The sequence below is a fragment of the Salmo trutta genome, unplaced genomic scaffold (assembly GCF_901001165.1).
Source record: "Salmo trutta unplaced genomic scaffold, fSalTru1.1, whole genome shotgun sequence".
In the NCBI taxonomy this organism is placed as follows: domain Eukaryota; kingdom Metazoa; phylum Chordata; class Actinopteri; order Salmoniformes; family Salmonidae; genus Salmo; species Salmo trutta.
This window is the reverse complement of record NW_021822297.1, coordinates 201,748-225,708: the sequence shown is the minus strand read 5'-3', so window position 1 is coordinate 225,708 and position 23,961 is coordinate 201,748. Positions and strand designations below refer to the sequence as shown.

General features: G+C 42.2%; 1 protein-coding gene across 1 annotated transcript in view; it reads left to right on the top strand.

Annotated features, from left to right (window-relative positions):
* The first annotated feature begins 631 nt into the window (after positions 1 to 631).
* LOC115181559 (dedicator of cytokinesis protein 1-like) overlaps positions 632 to 23,961 on the top strand; it is a 197,114-nt gene continuing 173,784 nt past the window's right edge. Inside the window, exons 1-4 of the mRNA XM_029743452.1 lie at positions 632 to 757; positions 10,763 to 10,852; positions 13,400 to 13,500; positions 18,203 to 18,331. Of these exons, the coding sequence (XP_029599312.1) occupies positions 647 to 757; positions 10,763 to 10,852; positions 13,400 to 13,500; positions 18,203 to 18,331 (431 nt within the window). The 5' untranslated portion in view covers positions 632 to 646. The remainder of the gene's footprint in view (positions 758 to 10,762; positions 10,853 to 13,399; positions 13,501 to 18,202; positions 18,332 to 23,961) is intronic.

The window sequence follows — 23,961 nt, the reverse complement described above, 5'->3', positions numbered from 1 at the left end:
TGTAGAAACCATCTGGTGTGAAACCATCTGGTGTATAAACCATCTGGTGTATAAACCATCTAGAAACCATCTGGTGTAGAAACCATCTGGTGTAGAAACCATCTAGTGTAGAAACCATCTGGTGTAGAAACCATCTAGTGTAGAAACCATCTAGTGTAGAAACCATCTGGTGTAGAAACCATCTAGTGTAGAAACTATCTGGTGTAGAAACCATCTGGTGTATAAACCATCTAGTGTAGAAACCATCTAGTGTATAAACCATCTGGTGTATAAACCATCTGGTGTATAAACCATCTGGTGTATAAACCATCTGGTGTAGAAACCATCTGGTGTAGAAACCATCTGGTGTAGAAACCATCTGGTGTAGAAACCATCTGGTGTAGAAACCATCTGGTGTAGAAACCATCTGGTGTATAAACCATCTAGTGTAGAAACCATCTGGTGTAGAAACCATCTAGTGTAGAAACCATCTGGTGTAGAAACCTGTCTTCCTGTTCCTCTCATTCAGTCCAATCTACAAGGTTTGTCTCAGATGTTGTTGAGTAGAGCTGACATCTTCCCTCTAAAAGCCGGGCTGTCATTGTAAATCACAGTTAGACATGAGTAAAGGTGAAATAACATCTGTCTTTCCTCTCTTCTGTTTGTTATGTCTCGTATAGTGGATCTGTTGGGCCTGCTGAAGTGGCGCTCCAACACCAGCCTGCTACAACAGAACCTCCGACAGCTGATGAAGGTCGAGGGAGGTGAGGTCGTCAAGGTGAGAGGTCAAAGTTCATAGGTAGTAACACAATATGAGGGTTTTTACATTTGTATTATTTAACCAGTTCGGCCCATTTGAGGTCAACTGACCTCTTTCAAGGGGAGACCTGACCAAGAAAGCAGCTTGGGAAGAGGTTTGTATTCTCTGTATAGAGGTTCCATTTTAGTATCTCTCCCTTGATCAGTGTTAACAAGGCTCACTGTTATGCCTTGGCAGTCTTCCTCCCTGTGAATTCACATTTAGTTTTTAATAAACTATACTATCAGCCTAATGACTGCTGTCTCAGGAAACACTTCCCCTCTATGGTTGAGAGGTCTGGGGTCCCGCTCACCAACCAAGAATTCACAAAATGGGACAAACACCAAATTGAGTATTTGCATGCAGAATTCTGCAAAGAAATATCTTCCGTATTGTGAGGTTGTAAATAAACAGAGGAGAAACTTCCTGACAACTATGAAAAGCTCAGACCAAGTTTATTCACCCAACGGGTCAGACAGCTGAACAGAGACATGTTCTCAGCAGCACTAGTATACAGACCCCACTTAAGGGGAAGTGTCCTGCTCTTCTCTCTAAACATTATGTCTTTGTTGCTAGGCAGGAAGTTAATTTATCTGGGTAATAAACTGTTCCTTCTCCCTTAATGTGACCTGACCTCGTCCCTCATTCCTCACTACTCCACATCTCTCCACCCTTATCAGTGACCTGACCTCGTCCCTCATTCCTCACTACTCCACATCTCTCCACCCTTATCAGTGACCTGACCTCGTCCCTCATTCCTCACTACTCCACATCTCTCCACCCTTATCAGTGACCTGACCTCCATTCCTCACTACTCCACATCTCTCCACCCTTATCAGTGACCTGACCTGACCTCCATTCCTCACTACTCCACATCTCTCCACCCTTATCAGTGACCTGACCTCCATTCCTCACTACTCCACATCTCTCCACCCTTATCAGTGACCTGACCTCGGCCTCCATTCCTCACTACTCCACATCTCTCCACCCTTATCAGTGACCTGACCTCCATTCCTCCCTACTCCACATCTCTCCACCCTTATCAGTGACCTGACCTCCATTCCTCACTACTCCACATCTCTCCACCCTTATCAGTGACCTGACCTCGTCCCTCATTCCTCACTACTCCACATCTCTCCACCCTTATCAGTGACCTGACCTCGTCCCTCATTCCTCACTACTCCACATCTCTCCACCCTTATCAGTGACCTGACCTCCATTCCTCCCTACTCCACATCTCTCCACCCTTATCAGTGACCTGACCTCCATTCCTCACTACTCCACATCTCTCCACCCTTATCAGTGACCTGACCTCCATTCCTCCCTACTCCACATCTCTCCACCCTTATCAGTGACCTGACCTCAGCCCTCATTCCTCACTACTCCACATCTCTCCACCCTTATCAGTGACCTGACCTCCATTCCTCACTACTCCACATCTCTCCACCCTTATCAGTGACCTGACCTCAGCCCTCATTCCTCCCTACTCCACATCTCTCCACCCTTATCAGTGACCTGACCTCGTCCCTCATTCCTCACTACTCCACATCTCTCCACCCTTATCAGTGACCTGACCTCGTCCCTCATTCCTCACTACTCCACATCTCTCCACCCTTATCAGTGACCTGACCTCGTCCTCCATTCCTCACTACTCCACATCTCTCCACCCTTATCAGTGACCTGACCTCCATTCCTCACTACTCCACATCTCTCCACCCTTATCAGTGACCTGACCTCCATTCCTCACTACTCCACATCTCTCCACCCTTATCAGTGACCTGACCTCGTCCCTCATTCCTCACTACTCCACATCTCTCCACCCTTATCAGTGACCTGACCTCGTCCTCCATTCCTCACTACTCCACATCTCTCCACCCTTATCAGTGACCTGACCTCCATTCCTCACTACTCCACATCTCTCCACCCTTATCAGTGACCTGACCTCCATTCCTCACTACTCCACATCTCTCCACCCTTATCAGTGACCTGACCTCCATTCCTCACTACTCCACATCTCTCCACCCTTATCAGTGACCTGACCTCGGCCTCCATTCCTCACTACTCCACATCTCTCCACCCTTATCAGTGACCTGACCTCGTCCCCCATTCCTCACTACTCCATATCTCTCCACCCTTATCAGTGACCTGACCTCCATTCCTCACTACTCCACATCTCTCCACCCTTATCAGTGACCTGACCTCGTCCCCCATTCCTCACTACTCCACATCTCTCCACCCTTATCAGTGACCTGACCTCCTCCCCCACTCCTCACTACTCCACATCTCTCCACCCTTATCAGTGACCTGACCTCCATTCCTCACTACTCCACATCTCTCCACCCTTATCAGTGACCTGACCTCCATTCCTCACTACTCCACATCTCTCCACCCTTATCAGTGACCTGACCTCCATTCCTCCCTACTCCACATCTCTCCACCCTTATCAGTGACCTGACCTCCATTCCTCACTACTCCACATCTCTCCACCCTTATCAGTGACCTGACCTCGTCCCTCATTCCTCACTACTCCACATCTCTCCACCCTTATCAGTGACCTGACCTCGTCCCCCATTCCTCACTACTCCACATCTCTCCACCCTTATCAGTGACCTGACCTGACCTCAGCCCTCATTCCTCACTACTCCACAGCTCTCCACCCTTATCAGTGACCTGACCTCGTCCCCCATTCCTCACTACTCCACATCTCTCCACCCTTATCAGTGACCTGACCTGACCTCAGCCCTCATTCCTCACTACTCCACAGCTCTCCACCCTTATCAGTGACCTGACCTCGTCCCCCATTCCTCACTACTCCACATCTCTCCACCCTTATCAGTGACCTGACCTCGTCCCTCATTCCTCACTACTCCACATCTCTCCACCCTTATCAGTGACCACCACCATGTGATTGCCTTTGTCTTACCCAGTAACATTCCAAGCCCCTGGATCATATTGAACCTTAATTGACCCCCACCATATACATTCCTCTTACAGATAACCATCACCTTCTGGTGTTGCAAGTATTTCAAATGACCACCCAACAACTGAAACCAGACTGTGGCCCTCCTCCTTTCCATAGGATAGCTGATGACTAACAGTAACATGTCCCCTCTCTCCCTCAGTACCATGAACAAGGAGATTTCAAGTTTACAATTCAGAACCCATCCGTATACAACGTAAAACACCAAATAATGCATGCAGAGCAGAATTCAACTCAAATCAAAATGTTGTTTTGTCACGTGCGCTGAATACAACAGGTGTAGTAGACCTCACAGTGAAATGCTGAATACAACAGGTGTAGTAGACCTTACAGTGAAATGCTGAATACAACAGGTGTAGTAGACCTCACAGTGAAATGCTGAATACAACAGGTGTAGTAGACCTCACAGTGAAATGCTGAATACAACAGGTGTAGTAGACCTTACAGTGAAATGCTGAATACAACAGGTGTAGTAGACCTTACAGTGAAATGCTGAATACAACAGGTGTAGTAGACCTCACAGTGAAATGCTGAATATAACAGGTGTAGTAGACCTCACAGTGAAATGCTGAATACAACAGGTGTAGTAGACCTTACAGTGAAATGCTGAATACAACAGGTGTAGTAGACCTTACAGTGAAATGCTGAATACAACAGGTGTAGTAGACCTCACAGTGAAATGCTGAATATAACAGGTGTAGTAGACCTCACAGTGAAATGCTGAATACAACAGGTGTAGACCTCACAGTGAAATGCTGAATACAACAGGTGTAGACCTAACAGTGAAATGCTGAATACAACAGGTGTAGTAGACCTAACAGTGAAATGCTGAATACAACAGGTGTAGTAGACCTTACAGTGAAATGCTGAATACAACAGGTGTAATAGACCTTACAGTGAAATGCTGAATACAACAGGTGTAGTAGACCTCACAGTGAAATGCTGAATACAACAGGTGTAGTAGACCTAACAGTGAAATGCTGAATACAACAGGTGTAGTAGACCTCACAGTGAAATGCTGAATACAACAGGTGTAGACCTCACAGTGAAATGCTGAATACAACAGGTGTAGTAGACCTTACAGTGAAATGCTGAGTACAACAGGTGTAGTAGACCTCACAGTGAAATGCTGAATACAACAGGTGTAGTAGACCTCACAGTGAAATGCTGAATACAACAGGTGTAGTAGACCTCACAGTGAAATGCTGAATACAACAGGTGTAGTAGACCTTACAGTGAAATGCTGAATACAACAGGTGTAGTAGACCTCACAGTGAAATTCTGAATACAACAGGTGTAGTAGACCTCACAGTGAAATGCTGAATACAACAGGTGTAGTAGACCTCACAGTGAAATGCTGAATACAACAGGTGTAGTAGACCTTACAGTGAAATGCTGAATACAACAGGTGTAGTAGACCTCACAGTGAAATGCTGAATACAACAGGTGTAGTAGACCTCACAGTGAAATGCTGAATACAACAGGTGTAGTAGACCTTACAGTGAAATGCTGAATACAACAGGTGTAGTAGACCTTACAGTGAAATGCTGAATACAACAGGTGTAGTAGACCTTACAGTGAAATGCTGAATACAACAGGTGTAGTAGACCTCACAGTGAAATGCTGAATACAACAGGTGTAGACATTACAGTGAAATGCTGAATACAACAGGTGTAGTAGACCTTACAGTGAAATGCTGAATACAACAGGTGTAGTAGACCTTACAGTGAAATGCTGAATACAACAGGTGTAGTAGACCTTACAGTGAAATGCTGAATACAACAGGTGTAGTAGACCTTACAGTGAAATGCTGAATACAACAGGTGTAGACCTCACAGTGAAATGCTGAATACAACAGGTGTAGTAGACCTTACAGTGAAATGCCAAATACAACAGGTGTAGTAGACCTTACAGTGAAATGCTGAATACAACAGGTGTAGTAGACCTTACAGTGAAATGCTGAATACAACAGGTGTAGTAGACCTTACAGTGAAATGCTGAATACAACAGGTGTAGTAGACCTTACAGTGAAATGCTGAATACAACAGGTGTAGTAGACCTTACAGTGAAATGCTGAATACAACAGGTGTAGTAGACCTTACAGTGAAATGCTGAATACAACAGGTGTAGTAGACCTTACAGTGAAATGCTGAATACAACAGGTGTAGTAGACCTTACAGTGAAATGCTGAATACAACAGGTGTAGTAGACCTCACAGTGAAATGCTGAATACAACAGGTGTAGTAGACCTTACAGTGAAATGATGAATACAACAGGTGTAGTAGACCTCACAGTGAAATGCTGAATACAACAGGTGTAGTAGACCTCACAGTGAAATGCTGATACAACAGGTGTAGTAGACCTTACAGTGAAATGCTGAATACAACAGGTGTAGTAGACCTTACAGTGAAATGCTGAATACAACAGGTGTAGTAGACCTTACAGTGAAATGCTGAATACAACAGGTGTAGTAGACCTTACAGTGAAATGCTGAATACAACAGTGTAGTAGACCTTACAGTGAAATGCTGAATACAACAGGTGTAGTAGACCTTACAGTGAAATGCTGAATACAACATGTGTAGACCTTACAGTGAAATGCTGACTACAACAGGTGTAGTAGACCTCACAGTGAAATGCTGAATACAACAGGTGTAGTAGACCTCACAGTGAAATGCTGAATACAACAGGTGTAGTAGACCTTACAGTGAAATGCCTGAATACAACAGGTGTAGTAGACCTTACAGTGAATGCTGAATACAACAAGTGTAGTAGACCTCACAGTGAAATGCTGAATACAACAGGTGTAGTAGACCTTACAGAGAAATGCTGAATACAACAGGGTGTAGTAGACCTTACAGTGAAATGCTGAATACAACAGGTGTAGTAGACCTTACAGTGAAATGCTGAATACAACAGGTTGTAGTAGACCTCACAGTGAAATGCTGAAATACAACAGGTGTAGTAGACCTCACAGTGAAATGCTGAATACAACAGGTGTAGTAGACCTTACAGTGAAATGCTGAATACAACAGGTGTAGTAGACTCACAGTGAAATGCTGAATACAACAGGTGTAGTAGACCTTACAGTGAAATGCTGAATACAACAGGTGTAGTAGACCCCACAGTGAAATGCTGAATACAACAGGTGTAGTAGACCTAACAGTGAAATGCTGAATACAACAGGTGTAGACCTTACAGTGAAATGCTGAATACAACAGGTGTAGTAGACCTCACAGTGAAATGCTGAATACAACAGGTGTAGACCTTACAGTGAAATGCTGAATACAACAGGTGTAGTAGACCTAACAGTGAAATGCTGAATACAACAGGTGTAGTAGACCTCACAGTGAAATGCTGAATACAACAGGTGTAGTAGACCTTACAGTGAAATGCTGAATACAACAGGTGTAGACCTCACAGTGAAATGCTGAATACAACAGCTGTAGACCTCACAGTGAAATGCTGAATACAACAGGTGTAGTAGACCATACAGTGAAATGCTGAATACAACAGGTGTAGTAGACCTTACAGTGAAATGCTGAATACAACAGGTGTAGTAGACCTTACAGTGAAATGCTGAATACAACAGGTGTAGTAGACCTCACAGTGAAATGCTGAATACAACAGGTGTAGTAGACCTTACAGTGAAATGATGAATACAACAGGTGTAGTAGACCTCACAGTGAAATGCTGAATACAACAGGTGTAGTAGACCTCACAGTGAAATGCTGAATACAACAGGTGTAGTAGACCTTACAGTGAAATGCTGAATACAACAGGTGTAGTAGACCTTACAGTGAAATGCTGAATACAACAGGTGTAGTAGACCTTACAGTGAAATGCTGAATACAACAGGTGTAGTAGACCTTACAGTGAAATGCTGAATACAACAGGTGTAGTAGACCTTACAGTGAAATGCTGAATACAACAGGTGTAGTAGACCTCACAGTGAAATGCTGAATACAACAGGTGTAGACCTTACAGTGAAATGCTGAATACAACAGGTGTAGTAGACCTCACAGTGAAATGCTGAATACAACAGGTGTAGTAGACCTCACAGTGAAATGCTGAATACAACAGGTGTAGTAGACCTTACAGTGAAATGCTGAATACAACAGGTGTAGTAGACCTTACAGTGAAATGCTGAATACAACAAGTGTAGTAGACCTCACAGTGAAATGCTGAATACAACAGGTGTAGTAGACCTTACAGAGAAATGCTGAATACAACAGGTGTAGTAGACCTTACAGTGAAATGCTGAATACAACAGGTGTAGTAGACCTTACAGTGAAATGCTGAATACAACAGGTGTAGTAGACCTCACAGTGAAATGCTGAATACAACAGGTGTAGTAGACCTCACAGTGAAATGCTGAATACAACAGGTGTAGTAGACCTTACAGTGAAATGCTGAATACAACAGGTGTAGTAGACCTCACAGTGAAATGCTGAATACAACAGGTGTAGTAGACCTTACAGTGAAATGCTGAATACATAGGTGTAGTAGACCCCACAGTGAAATGCTGAATACAACAGGTGTAGACCTACAGTGAAATGCTGAATACACTTACCTAGGTGTAGTAGACCTCACAGTGAAATGCTGAATACAACAGGTGTAGACCTTACAGTGAAATGCTGAATACAACAGGTGTAGTAGACCTAACAGTGAAATGCTGAATACAACAGGTGTAGTAGACCTCACAGTGAAATGCTGAATACAACAGGTGTAGTAGACCTTACAGTGAAATGCTGAATACAACAGGTGTAGACCTCACAGTGAAATGCTGAATACAACAGCTGTAGACCTCACAGTGAAATGCTGAATACAACAGGTGTAGTAGACCATACAGTGAAATGCTGAATACAACAGGTGTAGTAGACCTTACAGTGAAATGCTGAATACAACAGGTGTAGTAGACCTTACAGTGAAATGCTGAATACAACAGGTGTAGTAGACCTCACAGTGAAATGCTGAATACAACAGGTGTAGTAGACCTTACAGTGAAATGCTGAATACAACAGGTGTAGACCTCACAGTGAAATGCTGAATACAACAGCTGTAGACCTCACAGTGAAATGCTGAATACAACAGGTGTAGTAGACCATACAGTGAAATGCTGAATACAACAGGTGTAGTAGACCTTACAGTGAAATGCTGAATACAACAGGTGTAGTAGACCTTACAGTGAAATGCTGAATACAACAGGTGTAGTAGACCTCACAGTGAAATGCTGAATACAACAGGTGTAGTAGACCTTACAGTGAAATGCTGAATACAACAGGTGTAGACCTTACAGTGAAATGCTGAATACAACAGGTGTAGTAGACCTCACAGTGAAATGTTTACTTACAGGCTCTAACCAATAGTGCAAAAAAGGTGTTAGGTGAACAATAGGTAAAGAAATAAAACAACAGTAAAAAAACAGGCTATATACAGTAGAAAGGTTATATACAGTAGAGAGGCTATATACAGTAGAGAGGCTATATACAGTAGAGAGGCTATATACAGTAGAGAGGCTATATACAGTAGAGGGGCTATATACAGTAGAGAGGCTATATACAGTAGAGAGGCTACATACAGTAGAGAGGCTACATACAGTAGAGAGGCTATATACAGTAGAGAGGCTATATACAGTAGAGAGGCTTTATACAGTAGAGAGGCTATATACAGTAGAGAGGCTATATACAGTAGAGAGGCTACATACAGTAGAGAGGCTATATACAGTAGAGAGGCTACATACAGTAGAGAGGCTACATACAGTAGAGAGGCTATATACAGTAGAGAGGCTACATACAGTAGAGAGGCTATATACAGTAGAGAGGCTACATACAGTAGAGAGGCTATATACAGTAGAGAGGCTACATACAGACACCGGTTAGTCAGGCTGATTGAGGTAGTATGTACATGTAGATATGGTTAAAGTGACTATGCATATTTGATGAACAGAGACTTAGGCCGATACCCACTAATTATCAAAATCCAGAAAAGAGCCGTTAAATTCTACAACCACCTAAAAGGAAGCGATTCCCAAACCTTCCATAACAAAGCCATCACCTACAGAGAGATGAACCTGGAGAAGAGTCCCCTAAGCAAGCTGGTCCTGGGGCTCTGTTCACAAACACAAACAGACCCCACAGAACCCCAGGACAGCAACACAATTAGACCCAAACAAATCATGAGAAAACAAAAAAATATTGCTTTACACATTGGAAAGAATTAACATAAAAACTGACCCAAACTAGAATGCTATTTGGCCCTAAACAGAGAGAACACAGTGGCAGAGAATACCTGACCACTGTGACTGACCCAAACTTAAGGAAAGCTTTGACTATGTACAGACTCAGTGAGCATAGCCTTGCTATTGAGAAAGGCTGCCGTAGGCAGACCTGGCTCTCAAGAGAAGACAGGCTATGTGCATACTAGCTCCAACAGTGCAGTAATACCTAGCTAAATGCTTGTGTTTATAGCTATATATATATATATATATATATATATATATATATATATATATATATATATATATATGTGTTTATGTGTGTATATATATGTATTTGTGTATATATATGTGTATGTATGTATGTATGTATGTATATGTGTGTGTATATATATATATATATATATATATATATGCATGTATGTGTGTATGTGTATATATATATGTATGTGTGTATATATATATATATATATATATATATATATATAATGTGTATGTGTATATATATATATATAATGTGTATGTGTATATACAGTGGTGATATTATATATAAAATGCTGTGTATAGACAGTAGTGATATAGGATGGTGTGTATGGACAGTAGTTCTATGTATATATATATATATATGTGTGTGTGTATGTATATATATATATATATATATATTCTGAATTGGCAACCTCTTGCCCATATCGTGTCCTGCTTTTGGCAGAGCCCTATAAGGGGATAGGGTGCCGTTTGAGACGCGGCCTGTATCCTCTCTCTGTTGTAACACGTTGTGTTTGTTGTAGTTTCTACAAGACACCCTCGATGCCCTGTTCAACATTATGATGGAGAACTCAGACAGTGACACGTTCGATACCCTGGTGTTTGATTCCTTGGTAAGTACCGCTTGTTTTAAAACACACACACATCTAATATTGGGTTTTGTTCTGTTTGGTGTGTAGGATATTGTACTTTTATACCACACTGTGACGCTGTGACCGTGTCATACTGCTGTGCCTCATACACATTACTAATGTATGCACGTGTTGTCAAAGAGAAAGTCAACATAGATTCACAGTGTCCCGTGTGGACAAACGGAACACAGAGAAGTTGTCCCAGATTGTCTCTCTGCCTCTGGTCTGCCTCAGGCAATGTGTGGATTTGAAAGTATGCTAAATACACACCTTAACACCGTAAAGGAATGCTAGCTATGTGCCAGAGACAAGACAGGTCCTGGGTTAGAGACAACCAGAGGGACAGGACAGGGAAAATGGGTCTCCTACCTGTTGGGACTCCTACCTGTTGGGACTCCTACCTGTTGGGACTCCTACCTGTTGGGACTCCTACCTGTTGGGACTCCTACCTGTTGGGGACTCCTACCTGTTGGGGACTCCTACCTGTTGGGGACTCCTACCCGTTGGGACTCCTACCTGTTGGGACTCCTACCTGTTGGGACTCCTACCTGTTGGGACTCCTACCTGTTGGGGACTCCTACCTGTTGGGACTCCTACCTGTTGGGACTCCTACCTGTTGGGACTCCTACCCGTTGGGGACTCCTACCCGTTGGGGACTCCTACCCGTTGGGGACTCCTACCTGTTGGGGACTCCTACCTGTTGGGACTCCTACCTGTTGGGGACTCCTACCTGTTGGGGACTCCTACCCGTTGGGGACTCCTACCCGTTGGGGACTCCTACCCGTTGGGGACTCCTACCCGTTGGGGACTCCTACCCGTTGGGGACTCCTACCCGTTGGGACTCCTACCTGTCGATTCTCAGAATGCATTTAACTACAGCACTATATTGCATACAAATAACACATGATATAGTTGTGTATAATGTGTATATAACTTATAAGCAGTGCTTATAACACATGATATAGTTGTGTATAATGTGTATATAACTTATAAGCAGTGCTTATAACACATGATATAGTTGTGTATAATGTGTATATAACTTTTAAGCAGTGCTTATAACACATGATATAGTTGTGTATAATGTGTATGTAACTTATAAGCAGTGCTTATAACACATGATATAGTTGTGTATAATGTGTATATAACTTATAAGCAGTGCTTATAACACATGATATAGTTGTGTATAATGTGTATATAACTTATAAGCAGTGCTTATAACACATGATATAGTTGTGTATAATGTGTATATAACTTATAAGCAGTGCTTATAACACATGATATAGTTGTGTATAATGTGTATATAACTTATAAACAGTGCTTAACACATGATATAGTTGTGTAAACAACTTATAAACAGTGCTTATAACACATGATATAGTTGTGTAAACAACTTATAAACAGTGCTTATAACACATGATATAGTTGTGTAAACAACTTATAAACAGTGCTTAAAACACATTGTAACATGAATTAATGATCTCATTTGTAGTAGTAAGTCTAATAGATAACGTTCCACTTAATGATTGAAGTTTTAGAACCATCAGATCGTAGTCTATACTACAGATAAGCTATATCACAGGGTGGATCATTAACACACACACACACACACACACACACACACACACACACACACACACACACACACACACACACAGACACACAAACACACACACAAACACACACACAAACACACACAGACACACACACAGACACACACACAGACACACAAACACACAGACACACAAACACACAGACACACAAACACACAGACACACAAACACACAGACACACAAACACACAGACACACAAACACACACACAGACACACAAACACACAGACACACTCTCTCACACAGACACACAAACACAGACACACAAACACACACACAGACACACACACACACACACAGACACACACACAGACACACAAACACACACACATACACACACACACAGACACACACACACAGACACACACACACACACAGAGAAACAAATACATTGAAAACATGCATGAGCTCCTACAGTCCGACGGTCCGTGGATTTTTCCAGCCAGCTAGACAGTCTAATTACAATATCTCTCTAAAGCTGAAAGAAGTAGTCGACTGAATGTCTCTACATTAATAGAGCTGTTTCTAGTACTATATAATATTAAATCATCGTCACAATGTCTTTGTGGCTATTTCATTGATTTACCTAATGACTCACCTTATTGTACAACGCCTGTATCAGCAAATGTTCTATATGTGGGTTTGTAATAGCCTACTATGACTAGGTAATTACCGGTCGGGCCTGCTCCTCTTATCCAGAGAGAAACTACAGACAGAAAGACCTAGATTATCTGGGGGAAAGAATAGAATAGAGAAAATTGTTTTTTTATTATTTCCAATCTCATCTCATTTCCCTTCTCTCCCTTTTGTCCATTTTCAATGAGAAAGAAAACGTCTAGTTTTTTTCCTTCCCAACTCTTCTGTGACATACGGTTTGTGTTTTAATGAATTTGTGTCTGTGTTTATTATTATTTTGGCAGGTATTCATAATTGGACTCATTGCGGACAGAAAGTTTCAGCACTTTAACCCTGTCCTTGAAACCTACATACGGAAGCATTTCAGTGCGACTCTGGCATACACGTGAGTACAGCTTATTACTGCTAGAGAAATATACCGAGTGGACAAAACATTAGGAACACCTGCTCTTTCCTTGATGTACACTGACCAGGTGAATCCAGGTGAAAGCTATGATCCCTTATTGATGTCACTTGTTAAATCCACTTCAATCAGTGTAGATGAAGGAGAGGAGACAGGTTAAAGAAGGATTTTTTAGCCTTGAGACAATTGAGACATGGATTGTGTATGTGTTCCATTCAGAGGGTGAATGGGGAAGACAAAATATTTAAGTGTCTTTGAACAGGGGTATGGTAGTAGGTGCCAGGCGCACCGGTTTGAGTGCGTCAAGAACTGCAACGCTGCTGGGGTTTTTTCACACTCAACGGTTTCCTGTGATTATCTAGAATGGTCCACCACCCAAAGGACACCCATCTAACTGGACACAACTGTGGGGTGCATTGGAGTCAGTATGGGCCAGCATCCCTGTAGAACACTTTTAAACACCTTTTAAAGTCCATTCTCCGACGAATTGAGGCTGTTCTGAGGGCAAAAGGTGTGTGTGTGTGGGGGGGGGAGGTGTTCCTAATGTTTTGTCCACTCACTGTATAATGAGTGGCGGGATGATTGGTCCTTTTTCCTGGGAACTCGGGCCTGGACGGTGTTTTCATCATGCTGCTGCTGCTTCTCATGGTTAGATCATAACCCTGTACCACCTTCTCATGGTTAGATCATAACCCTGTACCACCTTCTTCTCATGGTTAGATCATAACCCTGTACCACCTTCTCATGGTTAGATCATAACCCTGTACCACCTTCTCATGGTTAGATCATAACCCTGTACCACCTTCTTCTCATGGTTAGATCATAACCCTGTACCACCTTCTCATGGTTAGATCATAACCCTGTACCACCTTCTCATGGTTAGATCATAACCCTGTACCACCTTCTCATAGTTAGATCATAACCCTGTACCACCTTCTCATGGTTAGATCATAACCCTGTACCACCTTCTCATGGTTAGATCATAACCCTGTACCAAGGCTATGTGCATAACGAGGGACTCCATCGGCATGCCAATAGCTGTTAATAAATGCTGTTCGCGTTCAATGTGAACAAATACAACTGAACACAATGTAGGAGCCACGCGTCTCGGTCCAGTGGGTTTTGTAACGTGTTTCCAGAACATCTTACCACTTCCCAGAATGGATCATCAACTGCTTCAATCTGAATAGTGGATTTCACCAGGAAGCAGACCACGGTCCTAAACATGTAGATAATGCAGAGAAGTTAAATGTACAGCTATATGAACAGAACGGGCTGTATAGTGTTAAATATTTACAGTGCATTCGGGAAGGTATTCAGACCCCTTCACCCCCCCCCCCACCAAAAAAAATGTTTTTCGTTACAACCTTATGCTGAAATTGATTATATTATTTTTGTCCCCCACTCATCAATCTACACACACTACCCCATCATTTGCAACTTTGTATAAAAAATACAAATAATAATATATATCAAATTTACTTAAGTATTCAGACCCTTTACTATGTACTTTGTTGAAGCACAGCTTGGCACAGCTGTATTTATGGAGTTTGTCCCATTCTCCTCTGCATATCGTTTAAAGCTCTTGTCAGGTTGGATGGGGAGTATGAAATAACACATATGGAATCATATAGTAACCAAAAAAGTGTTAATATATATTTTATTTTTGAAATTCTTCCATTTAGCCATCCTTTTGCGTTGTGAACAGCTTTGCATTCTCTTGGCATTCTCTCAACCAGCTTCATGAGGTAATCACCTGGAATGCATTTCAGTTAACCGGTTTGCCTTGTTAAAAGTTAATTTGTGGAATTTCTTTGAGCCAATCAGTTGTGCTGTGACAAGGTAGGTGTGGTATACAGAAGCTAGCCCTATTTGGTAAATGTCGATAGCAAGAACAGCTCAAATAAGCAAAGAGAAACGACAATCCATCATTACTTTATTAAGACATGAAGGTCAGTCAGTACGGAACATTTCAAGAACTTTTAAAATTTCTTCAAGTGCAGTCGCAAAAAACCATTGAGGTTTTATTTCATAGTTTTGATGTCTTTACTATTATTCTACAATGTATAAAATAGTAAAAATAAAGAAAAACACTTTAATGAGTAGATGTTCTAAAACGAGTGACCAGTAGTATATATCTTCTACATTTCAAATCACATTTTATTGGTCACGGAAACACATACAGTTGAAGTCGGAAGTTTACATACACCTTAGCCAAATACATTTAAACTCAGTTTTTCACAAATCCTGACATTTAATCCTAGTAAAAATTCCCTGTCTTAGGTCAGTTAGGATCACCACTTCATTTTAAGAATGTGAAATGTCAGAATAATAGTAGAGAGAATGATTTATTTCAGCTTTTATTTCTTTCATCACATTCCCAGTGGGTCAGAAGTTTACATACACTCAATTAGTATTTGGTAGCATTGCCTTTAAATTGTTTAACTTGGGTCGTTTGGGTATGTTTTGGGTAGCCTTCCACAAGCTTCCCACAATGAGTTGGGTGAAATTTTGCCCATTCCTCCTGACAGAGCTAGTGTAACTGAGTCAGGTTTGTGGGCCTCCTTGCTCGCACACGCTTTTTCAGTTCTGCCCACACATGTTCTATAGGATTGAGGTCAGGGCTTTGTGATGACCACTCCAATACCTTGACTTTGTCCTTAAGCCATTTTTCCACAACTTTGGAAGTATGCTTGGGGTCATTGTTCATTTGGAAGACCCATTTGCGACCAAGCTTTAACTTCCTGACTGATGTCTTGAGATGTTGCTTCAATCTATACACATAATTTTCCCTCCTCATGATGCCATCTATTGTGTGAAGTGCACCAGTTCCTCCTGCAGCAGAGCACCCCCACAACATGATGCTGCCACCCCCGTGCTTCACGGTTGGGATGGTCTTCTTCAGCTTGCAAGCTTGTTCCTCCAAACATGTTTCATCAGACCAGAGGACATTTCTCCAAAAAGTACGATCTTTGTCACCATGTGCAGTTGCAAACCGTAGTCTGGCTTTTTTATGGCGGTTTTGGAGCAGTGGCTTCTTCCTTGCTGAGCGGCCTTTCAGGTTATGTCGATATAGGACTTGTTTTACTGTGGATATAGATACTTTTGTACCTGTTTCCTCCAGCATCTTCACAAGGTCCTTTGCTGTTGTTCTGGGATTGATTTGCACTTTTCGCACCAAAGTACGTTCATCTCTAGGAGACAGAACACGTCTCCTTCCTGAGCAGTATGACGGTTGCATGGTCCCATGGTGTTTATACTTGTGTACTATTGTTTGTACAGATGAACGTGGTACCTTCAGGTGTTTGGAAATTGCTCCCAAGGATGAACCAGACTTGTGGAGGTCGACAATTTTCTTTTGAGGTCTTGGCTGATTACTTTTGATTTTCCCATGATGTTAAGCAAAGAGGCACTGAGTTTGAAGGTAGGCCTTGAAATACATCCACAGGTACACCTCCAATTGACTCAAATGATGTCAATTAGCCCATCAGAAGCTTCTAAAGCCATGACATCCATTTCTGGAATTTTTCAAGCTGTTTAAAAGGCACAGTCAACTTAGTGTATGTAAACTTCTGACCCGCTGGAATTGTGATACAGTGAATAATAAGTGAAATAATCTCTGTCAACAATTGTTGGAAAATTACTTGTGTCATGCACAAAGTAGATGTCCTAACCGACTTGCCAAAACTATAGTTTGTTAACAAGAAATTTGTGGAGTGGTTGAAAAACGAGTTTTAATGACTCCAACATAAGTGTATCTGAACTTCCGACTTCAACTGTATTTACCAAATGTTATTGTCGGTGTAGTGAAATGCTTGTGTTTCTTGCTCCAACAGTGCAGTTGTGTCTAACAATTCACAACAATACACACAAATCTAAACGTTAAAGAATGCAATTAAGAAATATATAAATATTAGGATGAGCAATGTCGGAATGACACTGACTAAAATACAGTAGAAACTGACCAATGTTCTGAAGAACTATGTATAGAATGCAGAGAAGCTGACGGAACATCTATACTATATCTAATGTAATGTGTGTATATATCTATGTTCTTCAGGAAGCTGACCAAGGTTCTGAAGAACTATGTGGTGAATGCAGAGAAGCTGACGGAACATCTATACTATATCTAATGTAATGTGTGTATATATCTATGTTCTTCAGGAAGCTGACCAAGGTTCTGAAGAACTATGTGGTGAATGCAGAGAAGCTGACGGAACATCTATACTATATCTAATGTAATGTGTGTATATATCTATGTTCTTCAGAAAGCTGACCAAGGTTCTGAAGAACTATGTATAGAATGCAGAGAAGCTGACGGAACATCTATACTATATCTAATGTAATGTGTGTATATATCTATGTTCTTCAGGAAGCTGACCAAGGTTCTGAAGAACTATGTGGTGAATGCAGAGAAGCTGACGGAACATCTATACTATATCTAATGTAATGTGTGTATATATCTATGTTCTTCAGGAAGCTGACCAAGGTTCTGAAGAACTATGTATAGAATGCAGAGAAGCTGACGGAACATCTATACTATATCTAATGTAATGTGTGTATATATCTATGTTCTTCAGGAAGCTGACCAAGGTTCTGAAGAACTATGTATAGAATGCAGAGAAGCTGACGGAACATCTATACTATATCTAATGTAATGTGTGTGTATATCTATGTTCTTCAGGAAGCTGACCAAGGTTCTGAAGAACTATGTGGTGAATGCAGAGAAGCTGACTGAACAGCTGCTGAAGGCCATGAAAGCTCTGGAGTACATATTCAAGTTTATAGTGCGCTCCAGGGTCCTCTTCAACCAGTAAGTGTGTACACACACACACACACACACACACACACACACACACACACACACCCCTAGACACTACTCTGATCAAATGGTTCATGTGAATAATATGACTTTAGTGTGTATTTGTCCGTCTGTATCTGTTTCCGTTTGAATGTAAATATTGACAGCAGGAAGTACATGGTGTGTAATATGCTATAGGGCCTTCATAAAGTATTCAGACCCCTTGACGTATTCCACGTTTTGTTGTGTTACTGCCTGAATTTAAAATGGATTAAATTGAATTTTTTTCTCTCTCACATTTACACACAATACCCCATAATGACACATTTTTGTGCAAATGTCTTGAAAATTAAATATCTCATTTACATAAGTGTCCATACTCCTGAGTCAATACATGTTAGAATCACCTTTGGCAGTGATTACAGCTATGAGTCTTTCTGGGTAGGTCTCTAAGAGCTTTGCAGACCTGGATTGTACAATATTTGCACATTATTCTTTTTTAAATTCTTCAAACTCTGTCAAGTTGGTTGTTGATCATTGCTAGATAGCCATTTTCAAGTCTTGCCGTAGATTTTAAAGCCGATTTCAGTCAAAACTATAACGTGGCCCCTCAGGAACATTCAATGTCATCTTAGAAAGCAACTCCAGTGTAGATTTGGCCTTGTGTTTTGAGGTTATTGTCCTGCTGTAAGGTGAATTACTCTCCCAGTGTCCATTGGAATGCAGACTGAACCAGGTTTAGCCTGTGCTTACCTCTGTTTCTGTTTATTTTTATCCTAAAGATCTCTTTAGTCCTTGCCGATGACAAGCATACCCATAACATGATGCAGCCACCACCACCATGGTTGAATATATGTAGTGTGGATTTGCCCAAAACATAAATCTTTGTATTCAGAAGATAAAGTTAATTTCTTTGCCAAAGGTTTTGCAGTTTTACTTTAGTGCCTTATTGCAATATTTTTATTCTGTACTACAGGCTTCTTTATTTTCACTCTGTTATTTAGGTTAGTATTGTGGAGTAACTGCAATGTTGTTGATCCATCCTCAGTTTTCTACTATTACAGCCATTAAACTCTGTAACTGTTTTAAAGTCACCATTGGCCTCATGGTGAAATCCCTGAGTGGTTTCCTTCCTCTCCTGCAACTGAGTTAGGAAGGACGCCTGTATCTTTGTAGTGACGCAGTATGATGATACACCATCCAAAGTGTAATTAATAACTTCACCATGCTCAAAGGGATATTCAATGTCTGCTTTTAATTTGTTTTACCCATCTACCAATAGGTTCCTTTCTTTGCGAGGCATTGGAAAACCTCCCTGGTCTTTGTGGTTGAGTCTGTGTTTGAAATTCACTGCTTGACTGAGGGACATTACAGATAATTGTATGTGTTGGGGTCGTCATTAAACATGTTAAACACTGTTATTGCACCCAGAGTCCATGCAACTGATTATGTTACTTGTTAAGCACATTTTTTTACTCCTGAACTACTGCCATACAATAACTACAACTACCACCATACAGCAACTACAACTACCGCCATACAGCAACTACAACTACCGCCATACAATAACTACAACTACCACCATACAGCAACTACAACTACCGCCATACAATAACTACAACTACCACCATACATCAACTACATCTACCGCCATACAATAACTACAACTACCACCATACAGCAACTACAACTACCACCATACAGCAACTACAACTACCGCCATACAGCAACTACAACTACCGCCATACAGCAACTACAACTACCGCCATACAGCAACTACAACTACCGCCATACAGCAACTACCGCCATACAGCAACTACAACTACCGCCATACAATAACTACAACTACCGCCATACAATAACTACAACTACCGCCATACAATAACTACAACTACCACCATACAGCAACTACAACTACCGCCATACAGCAACTACAACTACCGCCATACAGCAACTACAACTACCGCCATACAGCAACTACAACTACCACCATACAGCAACTACAACTACCGCCATACATCAACTACAACTACCGCCATACAGCAACTACATCTACCGCCATACAGCAACTACATCTACCGCCATACAGCAACTATAACTACCGCCATACAGCAACTACAACTACCGCCATACATCAACTACAACTACCGCCATACAGCAACTACAACTACCGCCATACAGCAACTACAACTACCGCCATACAGCAACTACCGCCATACAGCAACTACAACTACCGCCATACAGCAACTACCGCCATACAGCAACTACAACTACCGCCATACAGCAACTACCGCCATACAGCAACTACATCTACCGCCATACAGCAACTACAACTACCGCCATACATCAACTACAACTACCACCATACATCAACTACAACTACCGCCATACAGCAACTACAACTACCGCCATACATCAACTACAACTACCGCCATACAGCAACTACAACTACCGCCATACAGCAACTACAACTACCGCCATACAGCAACTACCGCCATACAGCAACTACAACTACCGCCATACAGCAACTACCGCCATACAGCAACTACAACTACCGCCATACAGCAACTACAACTACCGCCATACAGCAACTACAACTACCGCCATACAGCAACTACAACTACCGCCATACAGCAACTACAACTACCGCCATACAGCAACTACAACTACCGCCATACAGCAACTACAACTACCGCCATACAATAACTGACTTCACATTGACGCTACCAGTTCATGATCAAGCCATTTCTCATATTTTAACATGTTGAATGGTTCAGGCTAGTTTCAGTCCGTTATAGAGTTCCAGTAGGTTCATCATGTGACTAGCCTACAGGATATTATTGGATGTATTCATATTATAACATGTTGAATGGTTCAGGCTAGTTTCAGTCCGTTATAGAGTTCCAGTAGGTTCATCATGTGACTAGCCTACAGGATATTATTGGATGTATTCATATTATAACATGTTGAATGGTTCAGGCTAGTTTCAGTCCGTTATAGAGTTCCAGTAGGTTCATCATGTGACTAGCCTACAGGATATTATTGGATGTATTCATATTATAACATGTTGAATGGTTCAGGCTAGTTTCAGTCCGTTATAGAGTTCCAGTAGGTTCATCATGTGACTAGCCTACAGGATATTATTGGATGTATTCATATTTGTCAGAGGGAAACTTTTGAATGGTCGATCATCTTTCTCCCAGGTTGTGAAGTTGGTCATTTGGTAGTGCGTGTTGCGTAGTGCAATATATGACCCAGGTCTAATAGAGTGTGTGGAGTTTGATTGGTTTTACATTTACATTTTACATTTTAGTCATTTAGCAGACGCTCTTATCCAGAGCGACTTACAGTAGTGAATGCATACATTTCATACAATTTCATACATTTTTTTTCTGTGCTGGCCCCCCGTGGGAATCGAACCCACAACCCTGGTATTGCAAACACCATGCTCTACCAACTGAGCTACAGGGAAGGCTGTTTTCCTGTGGTGGATAGAGGACAAGGTGTCCTTCAGCTCCACAAATTAGAACGGGGATGACACTCTCACTGGGCCCTACTCTCCTGCTTGGAGGAGTGAAGACATTGTGTGTGGCAGATGAGACAGACAGACAGACAGACAGACAGACAGTTAGTTAGTTCTCAGGGCTCTGGCTGGCCAGTGGAACGTTTCTGAGGATTGAGGACATTGTGACAGACAGACATTCTCATCCCAGTATTTTCTCCTTGGAGGTAGAGCTGCTGCCTGGTTGGTTGCCTGTGCTTGGCATGGTAGTTCTGTTCTGTCCCAGTGTACCGGCCTGACTCTGACTGGCTGACTGGGTCTGAAATAACAATCTGTTCACTATATGGGTCCTGTGGGCCCTTGTCAAGAGTTCTACCCCATAGGGAATAGTGTGCCATTTTGAACACAGCCTCTGAACTCTGCTTTGTTGCACCACATGAGAGGAAAGGAAGATTTCAGTGTTGTTGTGAAACCTCAGAGCGATGCTTCAAATCCCATAGTTTCTGCCTGTAAACCCCCCTCCACTCATCAGTGGCTATTTCCCATCTCTGCCTGCATGTCTGTCTGTGTTCTACAGACTCTCATCATGTAGATAGAAACCACCTAACCTGGCTTCAAATAGTACTGGCTTCCTTGCACCAGGCAAAGCTCAATCAAGCACATCTATAGTGTTTGAAATATATCAAATACTACTTGAACCCAGGTATGGCAACCTGCATCGCCCTGTCTGTGTCTGGAAGTAACAGTGTGAAGTTGGATGTGGAAACCCTCTCTAAACATGTCTTGTCCCCCTCAGCAGTGTAGGAGGAAGAAACCCCCTCTAAACATGTCTTGTCCCCCTCAGCAGTGTAGGAGGAAGAAACCCCCTCTAAACATGTCTTGTCCCCCTCAGCAGTGTAGGAGCGAGAAACCCCCTCTAAACATGTCTTGTCCCCCTCAGCAGTGTAGGAGGAAGAAACCCCCTCTAAACATGTCTTGTCCCCCTCAGCAGTGTAGGAGCGAGAAACCCCCTCTAAATATGTTTTGTCCCCCCTCAGCAGTGTAGCAGGAACAAACCCTCTCTAAACATGTCTTGTCAGCAGTGTAGGAGGAACAAACCCTCTCTAAACATGTCTTGTCAGCAGTGTAGGAGGAACAAACCCTCTCTAAACATGTCTTGTCAGCAGTGTAGGAGGAACAAACCCTCTCTAAACATGTCTTGTCAGCAGTGTAGGAGGAACAAACCCTCTCTAAACATGTCTTGTCCCCCTCAGCAGTGTAGGAGGAAGAAACCCCCTCTAAACATGTCTTGTCAGCAGTGTAGGAGGAAGAAACCCCCTCTAAACATGTCTTGTCCCCCTCAGCAGTGTAGCAGGAACAAACCCCCTCTAAACATGTCTTGTCAGCAGTGTAGGAGGAAGAAACCCCCTCTAAACATGTCTTGTCCCCCTCAGCAGTGTAGTAGGAACAAACCCTCTCTAAACATGTCTTGTCAGCAGTGTAGGAGGAAGAAACCCCCTCTAAACATGTCTTGTCCCCCCTCAGCAGTGTAGGAGGAAGAAACCCCCTCTAAACATGTCTTGTCCCCCTCAGCAGTGTAGGAGGAAGAAACCCCCTCTAAACATGTCTTGTCAGCAGTGTAGGAGGAAGAAACCCCCTCTAAACATGTCTTGTCCCCCTCAGCAGTGTAGCAGGAACAAACCCCCTCTAAACATGTCTTGTCCCCCTCAGCAGTGTAGCAGGAAGTAGAGTGAAGACTAACTTGTGTTTTACTCAGTAATCACTAATAGAGGTCCGTACATTGCAGAGATGGTAGACACACATTTAGTTTTATTCCCCAACAAAGCAGCTCATTTTATAGTTCCATTTCCGTTTGGGGAGATTTACATGCATTGTGCAAGTGAGTGGGATAAAAGCCATGTTGTGGGGATTAGAGATGAGAGAATAGAGGCTTTACTTTAATCTCCTGTCTTGCACTCCTGTCTTGCACCGTACAAAGAGTTACAGGGTTACAGTCCAGGTTCTGCCTCCATACAAAGGGTTACAGTCCCGATTCTGCCTCCATACAAAGGGTTACAGTCCAGGTTCTGCCTCCATACAAAGGGTTACAGTCCAGGTTCTGCCTCCATACAAAGGGTTACAGTCCAGGTTCTGCCTCCAT